At 41.9% G+C, this 19,944-nt stretch overlaps 1 protein-coding gene across 1 annotated transcript; it reads left to right on the forward strand.

Annotated features, from left to right (window-relative positions):
* The first annotated feature begins 3,233 nt into the window (after positions 1-3,233).
* On the forward strand, positions 3,234-12,300 carry cacnb3b (calcium channel, voltage-dependent, beta 3b). The gene is made up of 13 exons (XM_053425026.1): positions 3,234-3,278; positions 6,643-6,762; positions 6,874-6,996; positions 7,102-7,223; positions 7,439-7,491; positions 7,914-7,933; positions 8,125-8,205; positions 10,190-10,248; positions 10,458-10,558; positions 10,681-10,832; positions 11,793-11,888; positions 12,013-12,183; positions 12,271-12,300. Exons 1-13 carry the CDS (start codon positions 3,234-3,236, stop codon positions 12,298-12,300), a joined length of 1,173 nt encoding a protein of 390 aa, XP_053281001.1.
* The last annotated feature ends 7,644 nt before the right edge of the window (positions 12,301-19,944 follow it).

Below are 19,944 nucleotides of genomic sequence, written 5' to 3' on the forward strand. Positions count from 1 at the left end.
AATGGCATCATTATTGTTGACCCCCCTCTCTGATGATTCACGTCATCACAATGTCCTCATTGCATCAGGAGCACTCCTCTTTGTTGCTGGCTCACGCAAGATGTCCCCTCTTTTTAAATCTCCACACTGCTGTTGCTGTGGTGAGAAAGCAGTTGTCTCGGAACGACTTGGAAGTGCTTATTTATAGGATCTGCTAAGGGCTCATTACAGGCAGAAGAAGAACGCTGGGGTAACATTAGAGCAGGAGGAGGTTGGAGCTGCTCAGGACAGGATGGAGTATCAATCTGGGTGGCTCTCCTATTGATCCACTCTGCCCTACTCTGGTTGCACTGTCAAGAGACCTCTCTCTGATTCTGGATGTTCCACCTCTGCCTGGAATGCTGCCTCAGCTCCCACTGCACACACACACACGCTAATGTGCCTCTTCTTCCCAATGCAGGAGGTTGGAAACATGAGGTTTTGTTCTCAAATCTCTACCTATTGTTGGGAAAACTTTGTCTCATTTGCTCCCAGTTGGTTTCAGAGCTGCTCAGTTGCTTGCGAGCATGAAACACTGTAGCTACTGAAAGGTGGCACTGATGGACTGGTCTGATTATTTATTGTTCAATCAGATGCTTACTGATTTAAATCAAGATTACAGAGTTTTTTGTTTAAGTAAATACGCCTTATGCTTAACTCTGGAGAACTCCACCTTTTTTTGTGAAAAACATCCAATACTAGATTGGCAGTAGAGCGCATTTTTCTACCGAGGCTCAATAATTCACTTTAATTCGTTAATTTGAGATGAATTGAGTAGAATTTGTCTAAAAGATTCAGCGAGAGGACTTTACTACAGTCTTTAACCTGAACAGCAGTGCATACCTCCACCAAGGCCCAACGGTCCCTTTATGAAACCACACATAAATCCACGGGATCCGGTTTGCAAATTGCTTAACTTTAGTGAACTTGTATGGCACTGAGTAGAGGGCATGATAGTGAAGGTTACAAGACTTGTTTGTTATCCACTCCCAGGTGAGCTACTGCATCAGCATTCGTTGTAAAAATAGCCGTGCCTTGATGAGAATTAGCATGTGTCACTGCTCCAAATATAGAACAGCTGACATATTACATCAAGTTTGAAATTCCTTTGTGAGACGGTTCCACGACTGTCCACACCCATCTCGCGCAAGTTTTTTGTCTCTGTGTTTCTCTTTGATTGTGAAGGCCTGGGTGAACTTTAAAAAAAAAAGAAAAAAAATGAAATAGAACTTTATTAAAACGGCTGCACCACCAGGAGGATTGAACCCTGTACGAGATTTTATTGCTTTGGATGGAAGAGAAGAGATGAATCCACCACCGCTGTAGCGTCAGTGTTTGCAGGCTGGAGACTAAAGCAGAGACAATTGCTGTCTGCTCTCATTCCCCACACAGACACTTAGTTCATATTCAGATGGGCTGTGTGGCTTCAGTGAATATAGCTGAGCCAGTCTCAGATCTGCTTCGCTCTTTCTGGAGGGAATTCATCAAAACTCTGTGAAGTTTGACAATCCTCTCCCCTACTGTAGAGCCCAGACTGAGAGGATAGGAGGAGAGGAGGAGAGGAAGAGAGGAGGAGAGGAGGAGAGGAGAGAAGAGGAGGAAAGGAGGAGCTATATATAACAACAAATTCAAGCTTCTGCTGATAATCTCAGGTTCTATATTTCTCCACCAATCTTTCTTTTTCGTCCCTTCATCCAACCTTTCCTCGCTTTTCTCTCTCATTCAATTCAAAGAGTTTGCAGAGTTAAAATCGACAGAGCAGATTCATTTTCATATTTATAAAAATCCCTTTTCAGTTCTTAAGTTCTGCTCCATCTATTACATTTAAATAAAATTTCCTTTATTACATTTAATTTCCTTTAGTCCCACCTTCATTCTGTTTTCTATTTCTCTTTTTGTTTCTTCTGTTTTCACCCCCTCCCCATCTCTGCACGCCCTACAGTTTGAAAGGCGTTGCTGCTCAATGGCGGTTTCATGTGCGACGCTAATGATGAAAATAGTTACTCTATCTTCTGTTCCAGAGGCATCCGAGGGAGCGAGTTTCTTTAACGACAATAATTTGCGTGTGTGTGTGTGTGTGCCTGTGCGTGTGCGTATGCGTGTGTGTGTGTGTGTGTGTACGCTTGCCTGCCTGCTTCGCTCTCTTTTTAAAAAGCGATGCAGACATATAGCCCCAAGACATTTTTTTTCTAAAAGCCCTGGTGGAGTGCACTTAATTCTTAAGCAGCCACAGTTGAATGAGGGTGAGAGAGGACATGTAGCCAGCATAATAGTTGCCAAAGTAGGGTCTTCAGTGCCTGGGGCGACCTGCAGAGCAGCCATGAACAGAGAGGTCGTCTCCAGCAGTGGAGAGGAGGCCTCTCTCCTGGCTTATTAGGACATCTGATGGACTCTCGATGGCTGCTTGCTGACTCACCACTGCATCTCTGTTCTGTAGGCTCATGCATCACCTTCCTGTCAGAGGGATGGTGCAGGGCAGACAGGCAGGCGGGCACAGCCCTGCCCTCCTCTATTCCTCTCCATCGCTCCATCCATCGCCTCCTCTCTGGTTGTCTCCTCACCATCAGCTAACTGTTCAGACTGTGTGTTGTTGCCTGATTGTCTCCAGAAATCATTAATTGGCTGATTCAGTTGTCCCTCAGCTTTTCCTTGCTTGGTTATTATTATTAACACTTAGAATGGCTTACTTAACAGCTCAGTCTTTGTTCGGGCATATTTTTTGAAGTTCTATTTGCACCAAGTGAAAACTGATACTCTGCAGAGTGAGAGACCCACCAGACAAACATGTCCACGGAAGTGGTCGATTCTACTTCTTCGAGAGGAGAGGAGAGGAAAGGAGAGGAGAGGAGAGGAGAAGAGAGGAGAGGATGAAACCAGATGGATGCTCCTTCTCTTACATGAGAGCTGGCATAAAGCAGAAGAAACCCAGCAAGCTGTACCAGTATATACGGCTGTGTACACACACCGATGCTGCAGTCAGGTTATCAATTTTGTATAGGAAATGGCTGTTGAAGCAACGCAGCAACGTCAGCTGTGAAGCACTTAGGCTGAGCGTGCCTCTCTCTCTCTCTCTCTCTCTCCCTCTCTCTCTCTCTCGCCCTCTCTCTCTATCGCTCTCTCTCCCCCTGTGACCATGGGCAGGGGGGGGGGGAGGAGGGTTCCGCCTTTTCTGTGTGCAATGGGGGGTGGGAGGGGAGAGCGCTGGCAGCAGAAGCATGTCTGCCTCCGACTCGAGTGCCACAGGACTCATCTGTAACAAGGTACGCTGGTTGCTGCTCCACTTTTCTGTTTAATCACCCTGCATGCAAACTCAGCCTGTTCATCCACCAGTCGGTCCGTCAGCTCGCAGGCGTCGTCTTCCTGCTCGTTGTCTCCCCCACTCCCCTCGGCCGAGGTCTCCCCCACCCCGCCAGCAGCATCCTCCTCCCCCCCCACGCCCCACCACCACTTCTCTCCTCCCCTCTCCTCTCCTCTCCTCATCTGGACATGCTGTACTGTGTACACATGCAGTTGGTCAAATCCATCTCAACTTTTTCAGCTCTGCTTTGAACTTAGGGGGCATCTGTTGAGCATCATGGGTTTGATCCTGTTATTTCGGTTCATTTATTGGGCTCTCGTCTTTTTTGTGAAGTCATTCCCCCGCCTTCAAATATTGGAGTTGAGTCCATACTTGTGCTTCTACTGTTGCTTGTGTCAGTTTCAGGATGCTACTTTGTGTGTAACAGCCCCTGTGAGATTCTCCAAATGCAAAGACCGTTGACTTCTATTCTAAAGCAGAAGCAATACCATAAATAATATATATATATTTATATGCACACACATAAATAACCAATTCACACAGTTTTTGTTAATCAGTGTCATAATGTTCACTTACTCAAAAATTAGGATTAAATATAAACGGACCACTAGTCACTGAAACATGCACTATAAGGAAAGTGTCCTTCACCATTGGCTCTTTGATAAAGACAAGTTGTTTGTCATGTGGATGTTTCCCTCTGCTGGTGAAAAACCACAACTGCTGCAGCGTCACAATCTCATGTTTCAGTCTCTAATAGGACTTCCAGTATGTGACGGGTTTCTGGGTATCCTCCTTTGCTTTTGTTTCCACACTTTGACAAAGACTGTGTCTGTGCTGTGAGTGGGCGTTTGTGGTTTTATAAAATAATACAGTCGGATGACTCAACGGGCTGCGGTCCCCCCCGCCGATACTTTTAATGCTGTTCCATAACCCTGAGACCTTCTTCTATTGATGCCACTGCTGCGTGGTGGTCAACAGCAAGGTTTTTAAGTTTTGCATTGACACAAAGTGAATTTGTCTAAAGGATACAGTGAGTGTCCTCTTGGTGAAATAGATTATTGATTCTGGGAATATTTCTTTTCTTTTCATGATTTTTATCACGCTAAAATTTCTATTCTAAAGTTTTAAACTCTCAGGTCCATACCTCCACCAAGGCCCATATTTAAATTCACTATATCTGGATTTATATTTGGATCAGCACCAAATTGCACACAATTATTGTGTGCAATTTATTTATATCAGTCCCCTAAACTTTTATGAATTATTCTCTGAGAAATCATAAAAATTTTTCAAAAATATCATATTTTGCAATGTTAAAGAAAGTGAAAATACCCCTCCACATAATTTCATGAAAATTGGATGAGTAGTTTTTGCTGACTAACAAACAATAGTGTAGATGTAATATATATGGATTCTGGACATTTACATGCACTGTCATGAGGTGACCGTCATCTGCATTGTAATTGGTTGTAATATGTGATCAGTCACTCATGACGTAGTTTTGAAGGAGTGAAGAGGAAAACATGGAAGTAAACCCGAGCAGCACCAACACCTAACCAAGGGCTTTTGCATTTTGAAAGCTCATTAGGAATCCATGCAGTTTTAATCAGATCAGTGTGAGGCTTCTCAAAAGGACCTTGGATCCTTGGAAGTGACAAAAGGGAAGAGACGAGTGTGTTTGACTGGATGCTTTTTAGTATATTTCAATAGGTGATTTTCACTAATCAAGTGAAAACAATATAAAAGTGCAATCAAATTGGGTGAAGACAACATGTTTATATTTTATTCTGAAGAGACCAGAGTCTCTTCATCAAAATATCCGTCCTTCCCCTCCATGTGCAGGTCTTTATATCTGCTTTAATTAGGTTTTTATTACTTCTACTGGTAGACTTTTCAAATTCTGCTCCAGCCCCGACAGGCTTTGATATTTATATGATAATAACACTCTGCAATGGATTCAGCTTCTTCGGAAGGCAGGGGAAATAGCAAAGAAGAGACAGAGCTGGTCGGGAGGAGGGAGGAGGAGACAGGTGGAGGAGGGGTAAAAATAAAAAAGGTAAAAGAGGGATGACGTTGTTATTGAGCTATATTTGGCTGTATTATGTGGGTGCTCCTGCCTGGTGTATGTGAGGAGACTTCATGCAGCTCCATGCACCTCCTTGTTGGGACTGCAGCCACTGGGAAGGAGCAGGCTGCTGACGGAGTGAGGGGATAAATGTAGGATCTGGTTAAGTTTACGTGCGGTTAACCATCAAACACATTGCATGTGATTTTAAATGTGCTATAAGTGAAGTTATTATGAATGTAAAGATGTTGAGTGGTGACTGTCATTGGGATTGAATTAGTTTTGGATTATTTTGCATCATAGTGTTTAACAAAAAAGCAAATTTTTGCAAATCTTTGGCAATTGTTTAGATTTTTTCTAATTGAATTTGTATGTGCTGCTATATTTGTGATTTTGAACTGAATTTTGTAAAATATTGTTTGTGTTTTCTAACTTACTTACTTTTTACTTCGAACATTTTGTTATGTCCCAGCTTTAAAAAGATATGCCCACTAAGATACATTTTTTTGTAATTAATGATAATTGTGCTTTGACACCAGATGATTGCAACAAACTCCAAAGTTTTACTCTGTCACAAACAATAATATGGAAAAAATATGCTCTCTGGTCTCTCTGACAAAAGTCTGCTAATGTCTGGGCGATTGAAAGTCTGTAGCTGGTTTTGAAAATGTTTTCAATTTCAAAAACATACATTTACCTTTTGTTTAAATTCAGATTTTCTAACTTTAAACTCAAAAGTAGCCTGTAATTAAAATTGTGCTACATTATTTGTAGAAACAGACCAATCTGGACGTTATTTAAGATGGTTGAAAGCTTTTTGCAGTAGCATCTTGATTTGTCAATAGTTTTTTTTAAGTCTTATTTTATTCTCCTTGAAGAGTCTGGGCCAACATCTGAGGATGGTTGAGTGGATGAATAGACACCAGGACTCCTCTGGTTGTTGGTGTTGTTGCAGTGCTCACGCACACGTTCCCCTGAGAGGGCTGCTTTGGAAAGCTACTGTAACTTGCAGATGGGGTCACATGACTTCAGGAAAGGAAAGGCAGGTTTAGGGAGAGGTTGAATGAGGAGAATGGCATGGGGGACACAGAGGGAGATGTAGCAGGTGATTTGTTTGGAGCTCCATCGACGCCATTTGCTGAAACTCAACAGTTTCTGCATCGTGAGTTATACTGAACATTTGCCACAAGGTGTTGAATTGACTGTACTGTATTGATGTGGATTCCTCTGGATGTAACCCTCCTCTCCTCCTTTCCTCCAGGGTTCAGCCGATTCCTACACTAGTCGACCCTCTGATTCCGACCTGTCCCTGGAGGAGGACCAGGAGGCGTCTCGGCGTGAAGCCGAGCGCCAGGCTCAGTTGCAGCTGGAGAGAGCCAAGGTGAGAGTGCAGAGGTCAAAGATCACAGCTTGCTCTTAAATCCACCTTCTGTTCCTGAGGAGCCCTGTGCAACATAATGATTCTTATGTATCACATTCATATATTTTGCAGTCTAAACCAGTAGCATTTGCAGTGAAAGCCAATGTGAGCTACTGTGGAGCCCTTGATGAAGAGTGTCCAGTCCAAGGTGCTGCTATCAACTTTGAAAGCAAAGACTTTCTGCACATAAAAGAGGTGAGCGGTCTGCAGAAACAAGGCATCACTGTCACTGCCCCTTTCATATGTAGACTGTGATCAATGTCATGTTTGTTGCACATGATGCGTTTCGCTGTCTTGCAGAAATACAACAATGATTGGTGGATCGGTCGGCTGGTGAAGGAAGGGGCAGACATCACTTTCATCCCGAGTCCAGTCAAACTCGAAGCCATGAGGATAAAACATGAGCAGAAAGCAGCAGCTAGGTCAGAGGTCAAACCGCTCTAAGAGATCAGAGACTGTGTCTCTGTTGGCCTAAACCTTCAAGCTTTCTGTCGAGTACAGTCTTTGAAAACTTTTTTTTTTGGGATACATAACAAGTTCTTGCTCATGTGTTGCTCTGTTTTCCAAGTCCTTCTCTCTAAATTGCCTCCTGAGGGGATTTGCACATAATGAAGCTCTGCATTATGTTTCTTCACAGGAAAGGAGGGAACGCTTCATCCGGAGGCTGGAGGTCCACCCCGCCATCTGCAGGTATAAGTGAGACTGGAGGAGTCCTGCTGATGTGTCTGTCTGCTCTGCCTCCACTGGGATTGCATGCTCTCACTGGGTTAGATTTACATACAGGGACTATTCGTGGGCAAAACCGCTCCCTTTAGAAAGTAATGTGTTGTGAAACTTCCCATCAGCACTCTGCCTGCAACAGAAAACAAAAGCTTGGGTGAAAAAACCATTGAATTAAGATCCCACGTTGACAATCCTACAATTATATATGTGCTGGTCCACAATACAAATGTACAGTTTCTCAGCACAGCATGACATGCATGTTTTCTCTGTTAATGCACTTTTGTTGGACATCAAAACTCAGATGTTTTCTGCTGAAGCAATGATTTATTGCCACAGCATCTCATTAGCTTTTCTCTTCTTGCCTAATGTTCGTTCTGTTTATTCTGAAGCCAAACAGAAGCAGAAACAGGTGCGTTTCCGCTCAGTGTGCCTCCTCCTCTGTGCATCACTTTACATTTTCACAATATTTCTAAGAACACTGTCAAGGAAAGTTCAACACTAATGGCTCGGTACACGGCGAGCGACTAGTAGCCATTCTTTGAACTGTCGCTTTACTGTCAGTTCAATTCAACATTCCCTGTCTGTTTGTGGGCTGTGCAGACTGAGCAGCTACCTCCATATGATGTGGTTCCTTCTATGCGGCCAGTGGTGCTGGTGGGCCCTTCACTGAAAGGATATGAGGTGAGATGAGCAACTTCACCACAAGATGTCACTTAGTTCCACAAACTCATCCTTTAAAGCAAAATGACCAAAATCATCCCCCTTGACAACCTCTGCCATCCCCTCTGAAACATCTCCCATCCCTTAGGAGAGAGAGCGCTGCGTGTGCAGATTAGAATATGTCTGTACGGGTGGGGATCTTACAATCAATTGGTGGCGGTTAAAGCATCCATAAATATTTTACTGTCTGCAGTAGACAGGCAGGATTCAGACACTTTTACAGTGCACGTCCATATTATGAGCACACAGTTCACTCCTGCAGGGGAGTTGTCCCCCACACCGCACTCTGGCCGCCATTATCCCATTAACACTGATACTAAACACCACAGTCAGATCTTGATGAAGTTATATCACACACACACACACACACAACAGGAATCTTTGAGTGACAGAGAACTGCGAGTCTGCCCCGTTACATTTGACGCATCTAGGAGAAAGTGTATAAAAGCACATTGCACTTGAACTCGCTTCATCTTGGACGATGTCTGGTTCCAATGAATCTTGAAATGAACATGTTGAAATGTGAGGCGTGTAATTGAACAGAATGTCTTCAACATTTTCTCTCTCTGCCTCACTCTCTCCTCTGTGACTGTGCAGGCTGCGTGCCAAGCTGTGTGTGTGTGTGTGTGTGTGTGTGTGTGTGTGTGTGTGTGTGAAATATTCATGTAGCGCTCTGGTGATGTGCTTTGGGGATGCTCCTGTGGCGAACCAGCCTGCCTCCCTCTCTCTTTCCCTCACATTCTCTCCCCCTCTTCTTTGTCCCTCGTTCATTTTTTTTTTTGCTTTCAGCCGCTCACTATTGTTCTTGAATATATTCTCTCACTCTTCCCTAGCTCTCTTTCCCCTCTCTCTGTTTCTCTCTGTTGCACGGTGGAGGAGCAACACCCCTGTGCGCCTCATACCCTACTGCGAAGGCCATCCATTTTTCAGGACTGTTTGAAAATAGACTGATTCACTTCACCCTCACTGTGTTCATGCAAACATACATAAGCAAACACATGCAGTCCAACTGTCTCCGTGTCATCCATGATGATGCTCATTGCCGTCTGTTCGTAAGATGCCAATGTTGAAAATGAAAGTATTTAATATATACTTAGCCCTGTTATACTGTGCTTAATGTGAATAAAGGTTCTGGTGCCACTACTTTGGGGGAAAAAATTATAATACAATCTACAGTAGTTCTGGGAAGCACTCAAAAGTCCAGGCAGCACTTTCTCTACCTTTCATATTTATTACCAGTATGTACATATTGATAGGATAACTGCGAGGCATCCAGGTTGTGCTAAGCCTGGTAAAAAGCAAACATATAGTAAATATATAAATCATTATGTATTTTGCAGCTGTGGGTAAGAAGGTAGAGAAGGTTATCCAGTGCTATTCAATAAAATATGTCCTTAGAGGAGAAGTTCCTGAGCTGAAATTGTGTAATGTGTTTAGAAAAAACATTCATTAAATGTTTATATCATAGACTGTAAATATGACTGCTCCCCAAAAGTGAAGCCAACGTGTCTTGATTGCCACCTAGTGGCTGGCTGTATCATAGGTGATAACTCCCACCTCCTCCATGTCAATGGATGGGACACGGACCAAATAGAAGTCAAAGAACATTTTAAGATGGTTTCTCTCATGTTAGATAGTTCTTATCACACTGATTTATATTCACATGGTAGGTTTGAATATAGGTTTATGAATAAGTTTGGTTTGATTAGTTATTTTAGGATTTTAGGATGTAAAAATGCTGGGAAACATTATAATTGAGACTGCGCCTGTATCGGCGGGACCTCGGCTCCATCCTCTGATCTCTACTGCACAGATGGTCCTGGGCAGAATGCGCAAGATGGCGGCGTTAATACTTTGACCTCAAGTCTGGATAGTTGGAGGAAGTGGAGACGTGTCGTCCGTCAATGTAGGGCTAAGTGTCTCCTCATTCTTCTGTTTCCCCCAGGTGACGGACATGATGCAGAAAGCCTTGTTTGACTTCCTGAAGCACCGATTCGATGGCAGGTGGGTAATGCTATGTGTGCTGCTCAGTGCTCAGCTCAGTGTACAGTGACTGCAACTGAGCCACAGAGCTGCTGGTGCGGATTCTGCCTATCACATTCTCATGGTCGATAGGACACACGATGATGATGATTTATTTTTAGAACAAGTTCATCTCCTCCTTTGAAATGGAACAGTTGTGGATGTGATGTGATACGACGCTTCGTCTTTAGGATTTCTATTACACGGGTGACTGCTGATTTGTCGCTGGCGAAGCGATCGGTGCTGAACAAGAAGGCCATAATGGAGAGATCCAACACACGCTCCAGTATCGGTGAGTCTTTGATCCTTTTTTCCTAAATAAAGATGAAGACCTGCTAAGAATAGATGCCTCCTCTTTGATAAACTCAGTGATGTCGCTCTGCTGAACGTGTTTTTACTTCGGTGTGCTCGCAGCGGAGGTCCAGAGTGAGATAGAGAGGATCTTTGAGCTGGCCAAGTCTCTTCAGCTGGTCGTCCTGGATGCAGACACCATCAACCACCCATCGCAGCTTCTCAAGACGTCTCTGGCTCCCATCGTCGTCTACGTCAAAGTGTCCTCGCCTAAAGTAGAGCACAATACACATCAAACCCACTAAGACAGCCATTCAATGTTGTTGTCGATATGGTTGTTCATTATTATTGAATTCAGAGGTAAAAGAGTGGGAGAATAAAATGTTGACATCTGCTTTATCATTTTGGTTGTTAAGTCAAGAGGAAAAAGTCAAATATTTGAAGGTCCCCGCCCAGGAGAAAGCCCGTGGTCAGTGGCATTATGTTTTCAGGTTTTCCGTCCGTCCCATTACTGTGAACGCGATGTCTCAAGAATGCCTCCAGGAAATGTCTTCAACTTTTGATCGCTTGTCACTTGGAGATTTTCAGATAAAGTGATTAGGTTTCAGTGGTCGAGGGTCAAAGGTCCCAGTGAATGTGTTGTATTATGTTCAAAACAAAATTGATATATTTACCTTTATCGACATTTCATTGATTTAATTCTTAACTAGAATGGTTCTCAGTAGAATGCATACCTCCACTGAGGCCCAAATAAGCTGCACAATATTGCTCACTGTATGTCCATATATATATTAGTATTAAGATTCCAAAATTATTTTCTGATAAATCCAAAAAGCCCCATCTCACTATGTAAAAATAGTGTTTAAAAATCTGCAAGAAATCGAGAAAGGATCTTCCCTGACCAACACCGCATCCTCCACCAAGTTTTCTGGTAATGCCTTCACTAATATTCATGGCATGCTACTAACTAACAGACAAACAAACATATACAATATTTTATTACTCTTAATGGCTTGGTTCTATACTTTGCCCCGTCTTACAGGCTGAATCAAGCCTTAAATCTCCACATTAAAAGTGAGATGTCCATTTGATAAACCATGATGCTCTCACTCTATAGGATTGAATAAAAGAAGAAACTAATAAGGAAAATAATGAGGGGAATGAAATTGTTTAATGATAACCTTCAGTCTTTAATCGTTTTCTAACTGCTCGGCTCTCTTTGTCTCATCCCACAGGTTCTTCAGAGGCTGATCAAATCTCGCGGGAAGTCACAAAGCAAACACCTCAACGTTCAGATGATGGCAGGGGACAAGCTCGCTCAGTGCCCGCCTGTATGTCATTCTTTACTCTTCACTCTTTTTAAGATGCTGGAATTCAACAGGGATCCTTGAAGGAGAGAAGGAGTGGTGTAACCTCTCTTTCTTATCTCTCATGTTCATTCCTTTGACTAATCAGGAGATGTTTGATGTCATCCTGGATGAGAATCAACTGGAAGATGCTTGTGAACACCTCGCAGAGTACTTGGAAATTTACTGGCGGGCTACTCATCTCCCAGGTTCCGCCCCTGTTAACCCCCTCCTGGACCAAAGTGTGATCACCCCTCCCTCAGCTAACTCCAGCCAACAGGTAAGATGGATGTTCAACTAACGCTCCTTTAACATTTTGGCTGCATTATTATTTACATATTTTCTTCCTCCTCTGTCCATACTCTAGTTCTCTGAGACTCAAGAGTTGATAGAATGATCACTACCACTGACAAAATGAGGTGAGTAGAAATCTGCTTTTCTTTTTTTCTTTTTCTGCTGGGTTTTGGGACTGGTAATGTTTTCTCTAATTAATCGTGCCTCCTGTTCCTCTGCGAGAGCAGCCTGTGCTGTCGGCTGGGAGTCAAGACTCGGAAGTCATAGAGCACAGGGACCAGGGCGCCACCAGGGGGCAGCAGCTGCCCTCACCTCTCCAAAGCCAGCTACCACCTTCTCTGGCCACACCTGTAGGGCAAAGAAAAGAACAGGAGCAGAGTCCCTGGGGAGGGAGAGAGCAGAAGGTTGGCTATCTGGAGGAAGAGGAGTCACAAGAACAGGGAGAGGAAGAGGAGGAGGCCGAGGAGAAGATCTGACAGGTGCCGAAGGAGCCTCCGCCTCACTGCCGCCCCCTCAGCAAGAGCTCCCTGCTCCCACTGCCATGTGACAACTCAGGGCCGCTTTCTAAAGCTGCAAGCGTACTGGTGATAAAAACCAGTAAAGCAGTGCAGCCCCCACACACCACCTCCCCTCACCCCTCACCCCGTCTCACCCTGACATCAACCTTGTTCCTGATTCCCTACTTTCACATCGGATGTCACATCCTGAGCTAGCCCATCCGTGTTTAGACGCCCAGAGGAGGCCGTCTCAGACACAGATCGGCTGATTCAGCTCACACTGTAGACAAACTGCACACCTGTGAAGTCAGAGTATGTTAGCAAATGTTACTGTAGCACAGCAGAGCTTTCAGTAAAACACACAACACAAACATGCAGTTTAACAACTTAGGGTTCCCCAGGTTTTCCGTATCAACCTGACTTCCCTCTCTGACCATAGAGAGCAGAGAGTAACAGAAATCCAGTTCTGTGTGTCTTCCATCTCTTGAGTTCTCTGTGAGCTGTCGCTACAGTTTTAACCATAGTTTCCTCTAAGGCACAGTTGTTTCTGTTAGTCTCATCCTTTATAGTCACTTCTCTCATTGTTTTCCAGTAGCCTCTTAAAATGATTCTCTTTATTGATTGAATTTGTTTACAGTTACAATGTATACCACTATCTAAATATCTGAGCTGTCAGTATAGCTGATGACATGTCTGTACACAACAGTGATGCAAATCCACGCACGACAAGCACAGAGATGCACAACGACAGTGTGTCCGTGCATCTTTTGTCACAGCTGTGAATGTATGAATGGCTTAGAAAGGATTATTTACAACCACTGTGGTTTATGGCTGGGGGGAAATCATACTGTAGATCAACTGATATGAAAATACAATTAAATATGTAGCAAAGAATTATAATTCCAAAGTCACATAAAGCTATAAATGGGATTTAATCCAATCACATTAAACTGATCGTACTGTACAGTACGTACCGTATTATTTCTTCTTTCTGGTACATTTTGATCCACTTAGAAATATAAGTTGTTAGATAAACAGATATCATGGGATTCCTTCATATTTAGCACATGTGTGAATTCCTCCAGAAGAGAAGAGATATATCACACGTTGGATTTTCAGGTCGTGTTTTTCACTTTTAAAGTCAAACCGAAAGATTTAAAGTAGGACTACTGCTCTTTCCTGAGTAACCTCACTGTTAAAACTCATCACTTATGTTATGTTGATCTTCAGTTTTCTAAGTGGACTGGAAAACGCCTCATAGAGATAATTTACTGAAAGTTTTCCAAAGAGTTGTTATTTGTTGTTGATACCATATCAGATGTGATATTATTTACATTACACTTCTACTCAGTGGTGTAGTGGTAGGTCGAACAGCGGATGGACCGTAAACTCTCCCTCTTTTCTATTTTAATGGTATAGATTGAGATCTTTACAATTGAATTGCTCAGTGGCAAAGATTTGTACCTGTGAAACATTCACACCGCGGTGAGGGAAGTACTTTAACATAATACTGAGGTAGAAGTACAATTAAATAGACAAAAATGGACTCAAGTAAAAGTAAAATTCTACATTGGTTTATATTTATATCAACTCTACGTAAAAGTAAGAACTTGCTTTTAAAATACAATTACAGTATTAAAAGTAACTTGCAGAGTTTGACTTATTCTTTTATGCAACAGTCTACTATATCATAGTCTTGACTGTGTTTATTCACAAGTGATGCTACTGCAGCAGGGGGCGGTGTATGATGTGACCTGCCCGTTCTGATTGGATCAGTGGACCAATTCTACTCTTGTTATTGAATACTTTAAAATATAAAAAACAATGTGAACATGTAAGGCAGTGCATTGTAAACCTTAAGTGGAGCAGGGAATAGGGATATGTGCTGATGTTTATAATGCAGTCAAAGGAAAAACACTTGAAAAATGTACTTAAGTACAGTAACTAAGTAAATGTACTTTATTACATCCCACCACTGCATTTCCAATCACCCTCCACAGTAAAACTGTGCGACAACTATTAGAAAATCTTCACCAGACAATTCGGTCTCCGAGCACATCGACACACTGAAAGAGTTAACTCCTCACAAGACTGAGAAATAATTTAATAGTCTTTTGGCAGAAACAGTACTGCAGGCTTATAAGTACATGGAGAGCGCCCTCTGGTGGTATATTTATGTCATTATTAGAGGTCTTATATGCAAACAAACTGCAAGAGAAACATTCAAAGATACATAAACCCATATAAGGAGCATGTACAATTTCCAATCATGAGACAATTTAAGTTTTGCCAAACTGTTTAAAGCCATCAATAATCTCTTTAATATTTATTTAAGGATCTTTGCCTCCATTTCATGTTTCTCGCTACTCACCAAAATAAAACCATCTGCATCTGCTTTCACCATGTATAACTAGAGAGCTCAGCTACCAACATACCACACATGTAAATGATACAAAGTATGTGCATGACATATTGTATTCCTGTTTCATCAGAAGGGCTTTTTAGGACCATGCTCGCGTTCACTTGTTAACGTAACATAACCAATCACCCATTATCTCAGCTTAACTGTACATAGTGTATATTCAATATGCAGATATTATTATTATTATTATTATTATTATTATTATTATTATCAAATTGCACAGAAACAACAAATGCCGACAGGAAGTAGAAGGGTTTTAGTCACTAATCTTTATGCAGCGCCTCAGAGAGCATGTTGTTTATATGTATTTTTCCTGTGTTTTGAGAATGATGCACTGCAGTTATTTAGGACCACCATACCGATCGCTTCCACTGACACCCACATCCATTTCTAAAGGACCAGGTCTGAGCTACATAACTTCTTCTCGACGAAACACAGAGAGCACAGTACCTTCTTAGGATTGAAAATCGAAATGAAAACAAAAATTATAAATATCAGCTCCTCCTGTCTGCTTAATCTTTATCGCAGGAAAATTTCTACAAAAGGTGAATTATTCTTTGGACGTCCAAAGCACAATTTTTTATAAGTATCATTTCCTATTGTGTTTCACTTGCCTAAATTCTGTATGCAATACAAAGTCTAGACACTAGCTGAGACTATCAAGATATCTCCTCAGTTATGATGGGGTATAATTGCACTACTATCATTTATATGTCTGCTTTACGATGCAAAAATGCACTAAATGTTATGCTGTACCCACCTCCAATACTGAACAAGCTGGTCTGATGGTAAACGTCTCCCATGGTTTCTGAAAAGTCGATGAGAGAAATGAGATCCAACGGTGTCTGACGATGATGTATACAGGGTGCATCTTTTGTCTTTCGTACATTTGAAAGAAGAGGTGAATAATAAAAAAAAACATTTAAGTAACATTACTGTGTGCTGTGTTTTTATTTCTCCTCTGTAATTCATCAAACAGCCAACAGAGGGCAGAAGAGGGATGTCTTGAGAGTCCTTGAGGTTGTGTGCTTCATGATCCATCACGGAAATCAGACATCAGTGATGGTGTTTGACTCGTTTTAAACATGCTATTTAAAAACTTATCTCTGCTGATTGTAGTGACGTTGGTTTTATTCATGCAGGTTTGTAAGATCTGTCGATTTCTGCAGCCAAAAACGTAATTGTTAACTAACTTTCATGAAACTATAATCTACCAAATTTTCAGAGTTACACAAACACTGTTTCTGGAAAAACACATTACCATGCTGTTCATTTTAAAACAGTTTATCTCACTATGTTGAGTGCCTTGAGATAATATATATTATGATTTGGCGCTATACAAAGAAAATCGAGTTGAAAATATATAAATTGTGATTGCGTGAACTAACTCTAGTACTAAAGTTTTGTTTTTTTACTCCCTTTTGCGTCCTTTTTATATGGGACTCTATTTTATGCTTTGGGTCCCTGAAGTTTCAACTAATATAAATCTAAATATTACATCATTGGCCAATTTATGCAAGAATGCCTACTAAACAGCCGACAAGATCTTATGTTTGAGGTATTTATTGTTATAAAAATCTATATCTATAGTGGAACCCTTCCTCTACCTTTAGTCCATAAAAGTGTTTCTCCCGCTTCACCACTCTCCCTATTGTTTCATAGGTGAAATGTTGGTCATTCAAATTTCCAGGCTCCATGTGTGCAGAAAAAGATTTCGTAGTTTGGCCCATTCACCTTCAAAGACAGTAATGTTCCAGCTCTTTCCATCATATTTATCACCGCAGTTATCGCTGCACTGCAGCGGTTACAAATACATATACACAATAGATTCATTCTTACTTTGCCTAAACAGTTTATGGGAGACTCTTTTCAACTTGACACTTCCCACCGGTATGAAGCTATAAAGACATTTTGGGATGAGATTGAAGCTTAGCTGGTGTTCGTCCTCCCTCATGCTCTCGCAGCTGAGTCGGAGCAAACCCCTGCAGCTATATCTTCCAGAATGGATAACAATAACAAAAGTATAAAGGTTGGATTGTTCTAATACTTTTGGCAGCAAAGCTAAACTAAGGTGTTGGCTGTATCTCCTCACTCACTTAAATTTGTAAAGATAGCAAGGTTTTTGAATTTGTCTTTTTTAAACAGAGGGCAAGATGGTGAATATGCTTTGAACTCTTGAAAGTCTCCCGCACTGGTTTGATGAAAATTTGCCAACCACCAGCAGATGCTGGGGACGTATCATCAGTTTCGGCCTTTTAATCACTAGACACCCTCTGTGCAGGCAGGCCCACCACAGGCTGATCAGACCTGGGGGTCCCTAACATCTTGGGCCCCAGTTGGGGTCTTAATCCTCCTGATCCAGAGTCATTGGCTCCAGCATTCTGCAGTCCCTGATGTTTCTTTTACGATCTGGCACAGGACTGGATTCCCAGCTCTTTCAGCAGCCTGATGGTGGATGTTGCAATAAAGCCCCTGCAGACAACCTCCACTGGGCGAAGTAATGCTTTCCATTGCTTTTATAATCCCAGGACCGAGGACGTGCAACATAAATCTCTTTGATCAGCCCTCATACGAGCGGTAATATAACCTGCCAGTGATTTAGATTCATCACTTCTAAACCAGGGATTGGTAGCCTAATATCACAGATCTATCCCAGACATGCCGGTGAAAATTTGTAAATTGCTCCTTCATATGACCACATTTGAAATTCATGTTCCAAATGTGATGTTATGACACCATGTGCTGATTCTCTGTTGGAGAATCTAGTGAGAGGGATAATGACTCAGCTATTGTATGTATATGTTTTCTTTAGGCTGTGTGTATGACTGTCATCAGCCTCCTCCTCTTCCTCATCTTCGAGTATCAGCCATACTGGAAGCTGTCACTTCATGCCTGATGATTATTCACAGCCACCTGTCTCTCCCTGTCCCAACACAGCAGCTCTGTGGAGCCTGTGCAGGCAGTAATGTATTCTCTGCAGTTTGCTTCTGAGGGTTAGAAAGAGTTCATAGTCTGCAACTTTTCTTCCTAAGTGTCTCTGTCTCACTGAAGTTTAATTCAGTAACAATCAGCGGTGTGGAACAAAAAGCTTTGCCCTGTGCATATATATCCTTAGCAGACCCACTTCCACTATAATGCAGCCATTGTAACACATGTACAAGGGACCTTTTCAAGGGAAAATGTTTCCAACCCTTGCGTGCATTAAGAAAGGTTGCACAGTTTGAACTCTCAGCGTGTTTATCACTCTTTTCACAACACAGCCTATTTACTTTACACTAAGTTATTTAAGAAAAACATGGGATGTTATTTCGGTTGCAGTTTTTTAGGTCTTCATTACACCCTGAGCGTGAGACAAGAGTGGAAAGGCATTTAACTGTGGCCCTTACACAGAGGAGGGATTAATGCATTACTATATTATAAAAAGACCACTTAATGAGACTTCACTTCCAATCATGTTTGCTGATTTTAAGTGTATTAGTTCCACGTTAAAAGCTATATAGGCCAATTTGTGGCAACATGGAGACAGCACGTTTGAGCTAATCAGGAAGTGGCCATGAACGATTCCATTACAATCATTGTTCCTCAAAGACTACTCCTACATTTGTGTTACCTTCTCTTCAGGTTTCTGAAACTGAGCAGAATGCTGCATTATCAATAACTATATTTACCTAACCCAGACCCAGCAACCTGATTTATTCATCAAGATGCAGGATTTATTCTCTGGGAATAATGTAAAAGAAATAAAAACATAAAAAGAATAATCCAACATTAATCCCATAGCCTTCCACCAAGTCTCATGGAAATCTGTGTATTAGAAAATAAGACAAACTCACTAATAAACAAACTGGCCTCCTGGATGGAGGATAACTAATCATGTTACATACCAATTAAACACGAGTTCCTCTCATATAGCACTATTGATTCTGAGTAGTATTTTTGATACCCTTCAGAATAAGTGTAAAATGACAACATATCCCTATTAATCCACAAAATCTGTTTTTAAAACTCTATGCATTTAGTTTCTCAATGGTTGTTTTTGTATCTTCACCCTATTATTTCTACTGCATTTATTTGTCAACAAAGCAAAGTCCTTGTATGTGGAAAACCTACATACTGATCCTAATTCTGACTACTTGAAATATATAGAAATACTATGAATGAATAGGGAATGAGCACGATAACACCATAACATATTTGTATGTATAGAACACAGACAGTTCTCAGCATGGGGGCTGGGGGTGATTGGTGTGAACAAAAGGTAAATTACTTAATTACTTTACTTAGGTCAAAACTGCTCCGGACTCTGACTGCCAACATTAAGTAAATTAGCCAGTAGGCTGTCAGACACAGGAGAAGGAAGTTAATTCACTTTTATCCTTTGGTTCCTGTTTTGCAAACAATGACGTGCTGCTTCGGAAACCACCTTCAGGGTGTGAAATTCAGTGCCTGTGTGTGTCCAGAGGTTTGAGCAGCACGAGTGAGAGGAGCGACCCTTGACGTGACGTGTGGGCGGCCGATAGCTTGTCACCTATCACAGGGCCTCACACTGTCCCTCCACATGTCGGCATGGTGGTATTACACCGAAGCAAACTCAGACCGCTCTTTGATAAACAAACATTCACTGAGATATTCTTTAAATCTTATCTGTCTGCAGAGTAACTGTTAGTGGAAAATCTTCCATTTAAGAAGAAATCCAACACTCATACTTAAATACACAAACGCAACCCTCATCCCCAGTTCCAACACCAAAGGGTGATATGCAGAAATTGCCCCAGCACTTAAAATGTTTACTGACAGTTTTAAGGGCTAATCTCTGTTAAAGTTTTTT

This window comes from Pleuronectes platessa, chromosome 6, assembly GCF_947347685.1.
Source record: "Pleuronectes platessa chromosome 6, fPlePla1.1, whole genome shotgun sequence".
NCBI lineage: Eukaryota > Metazoa > Chordata > Actinopteri > Pleuronectiformes > Pleuronectidae > Pleuronectes > Pleuronectes platessa.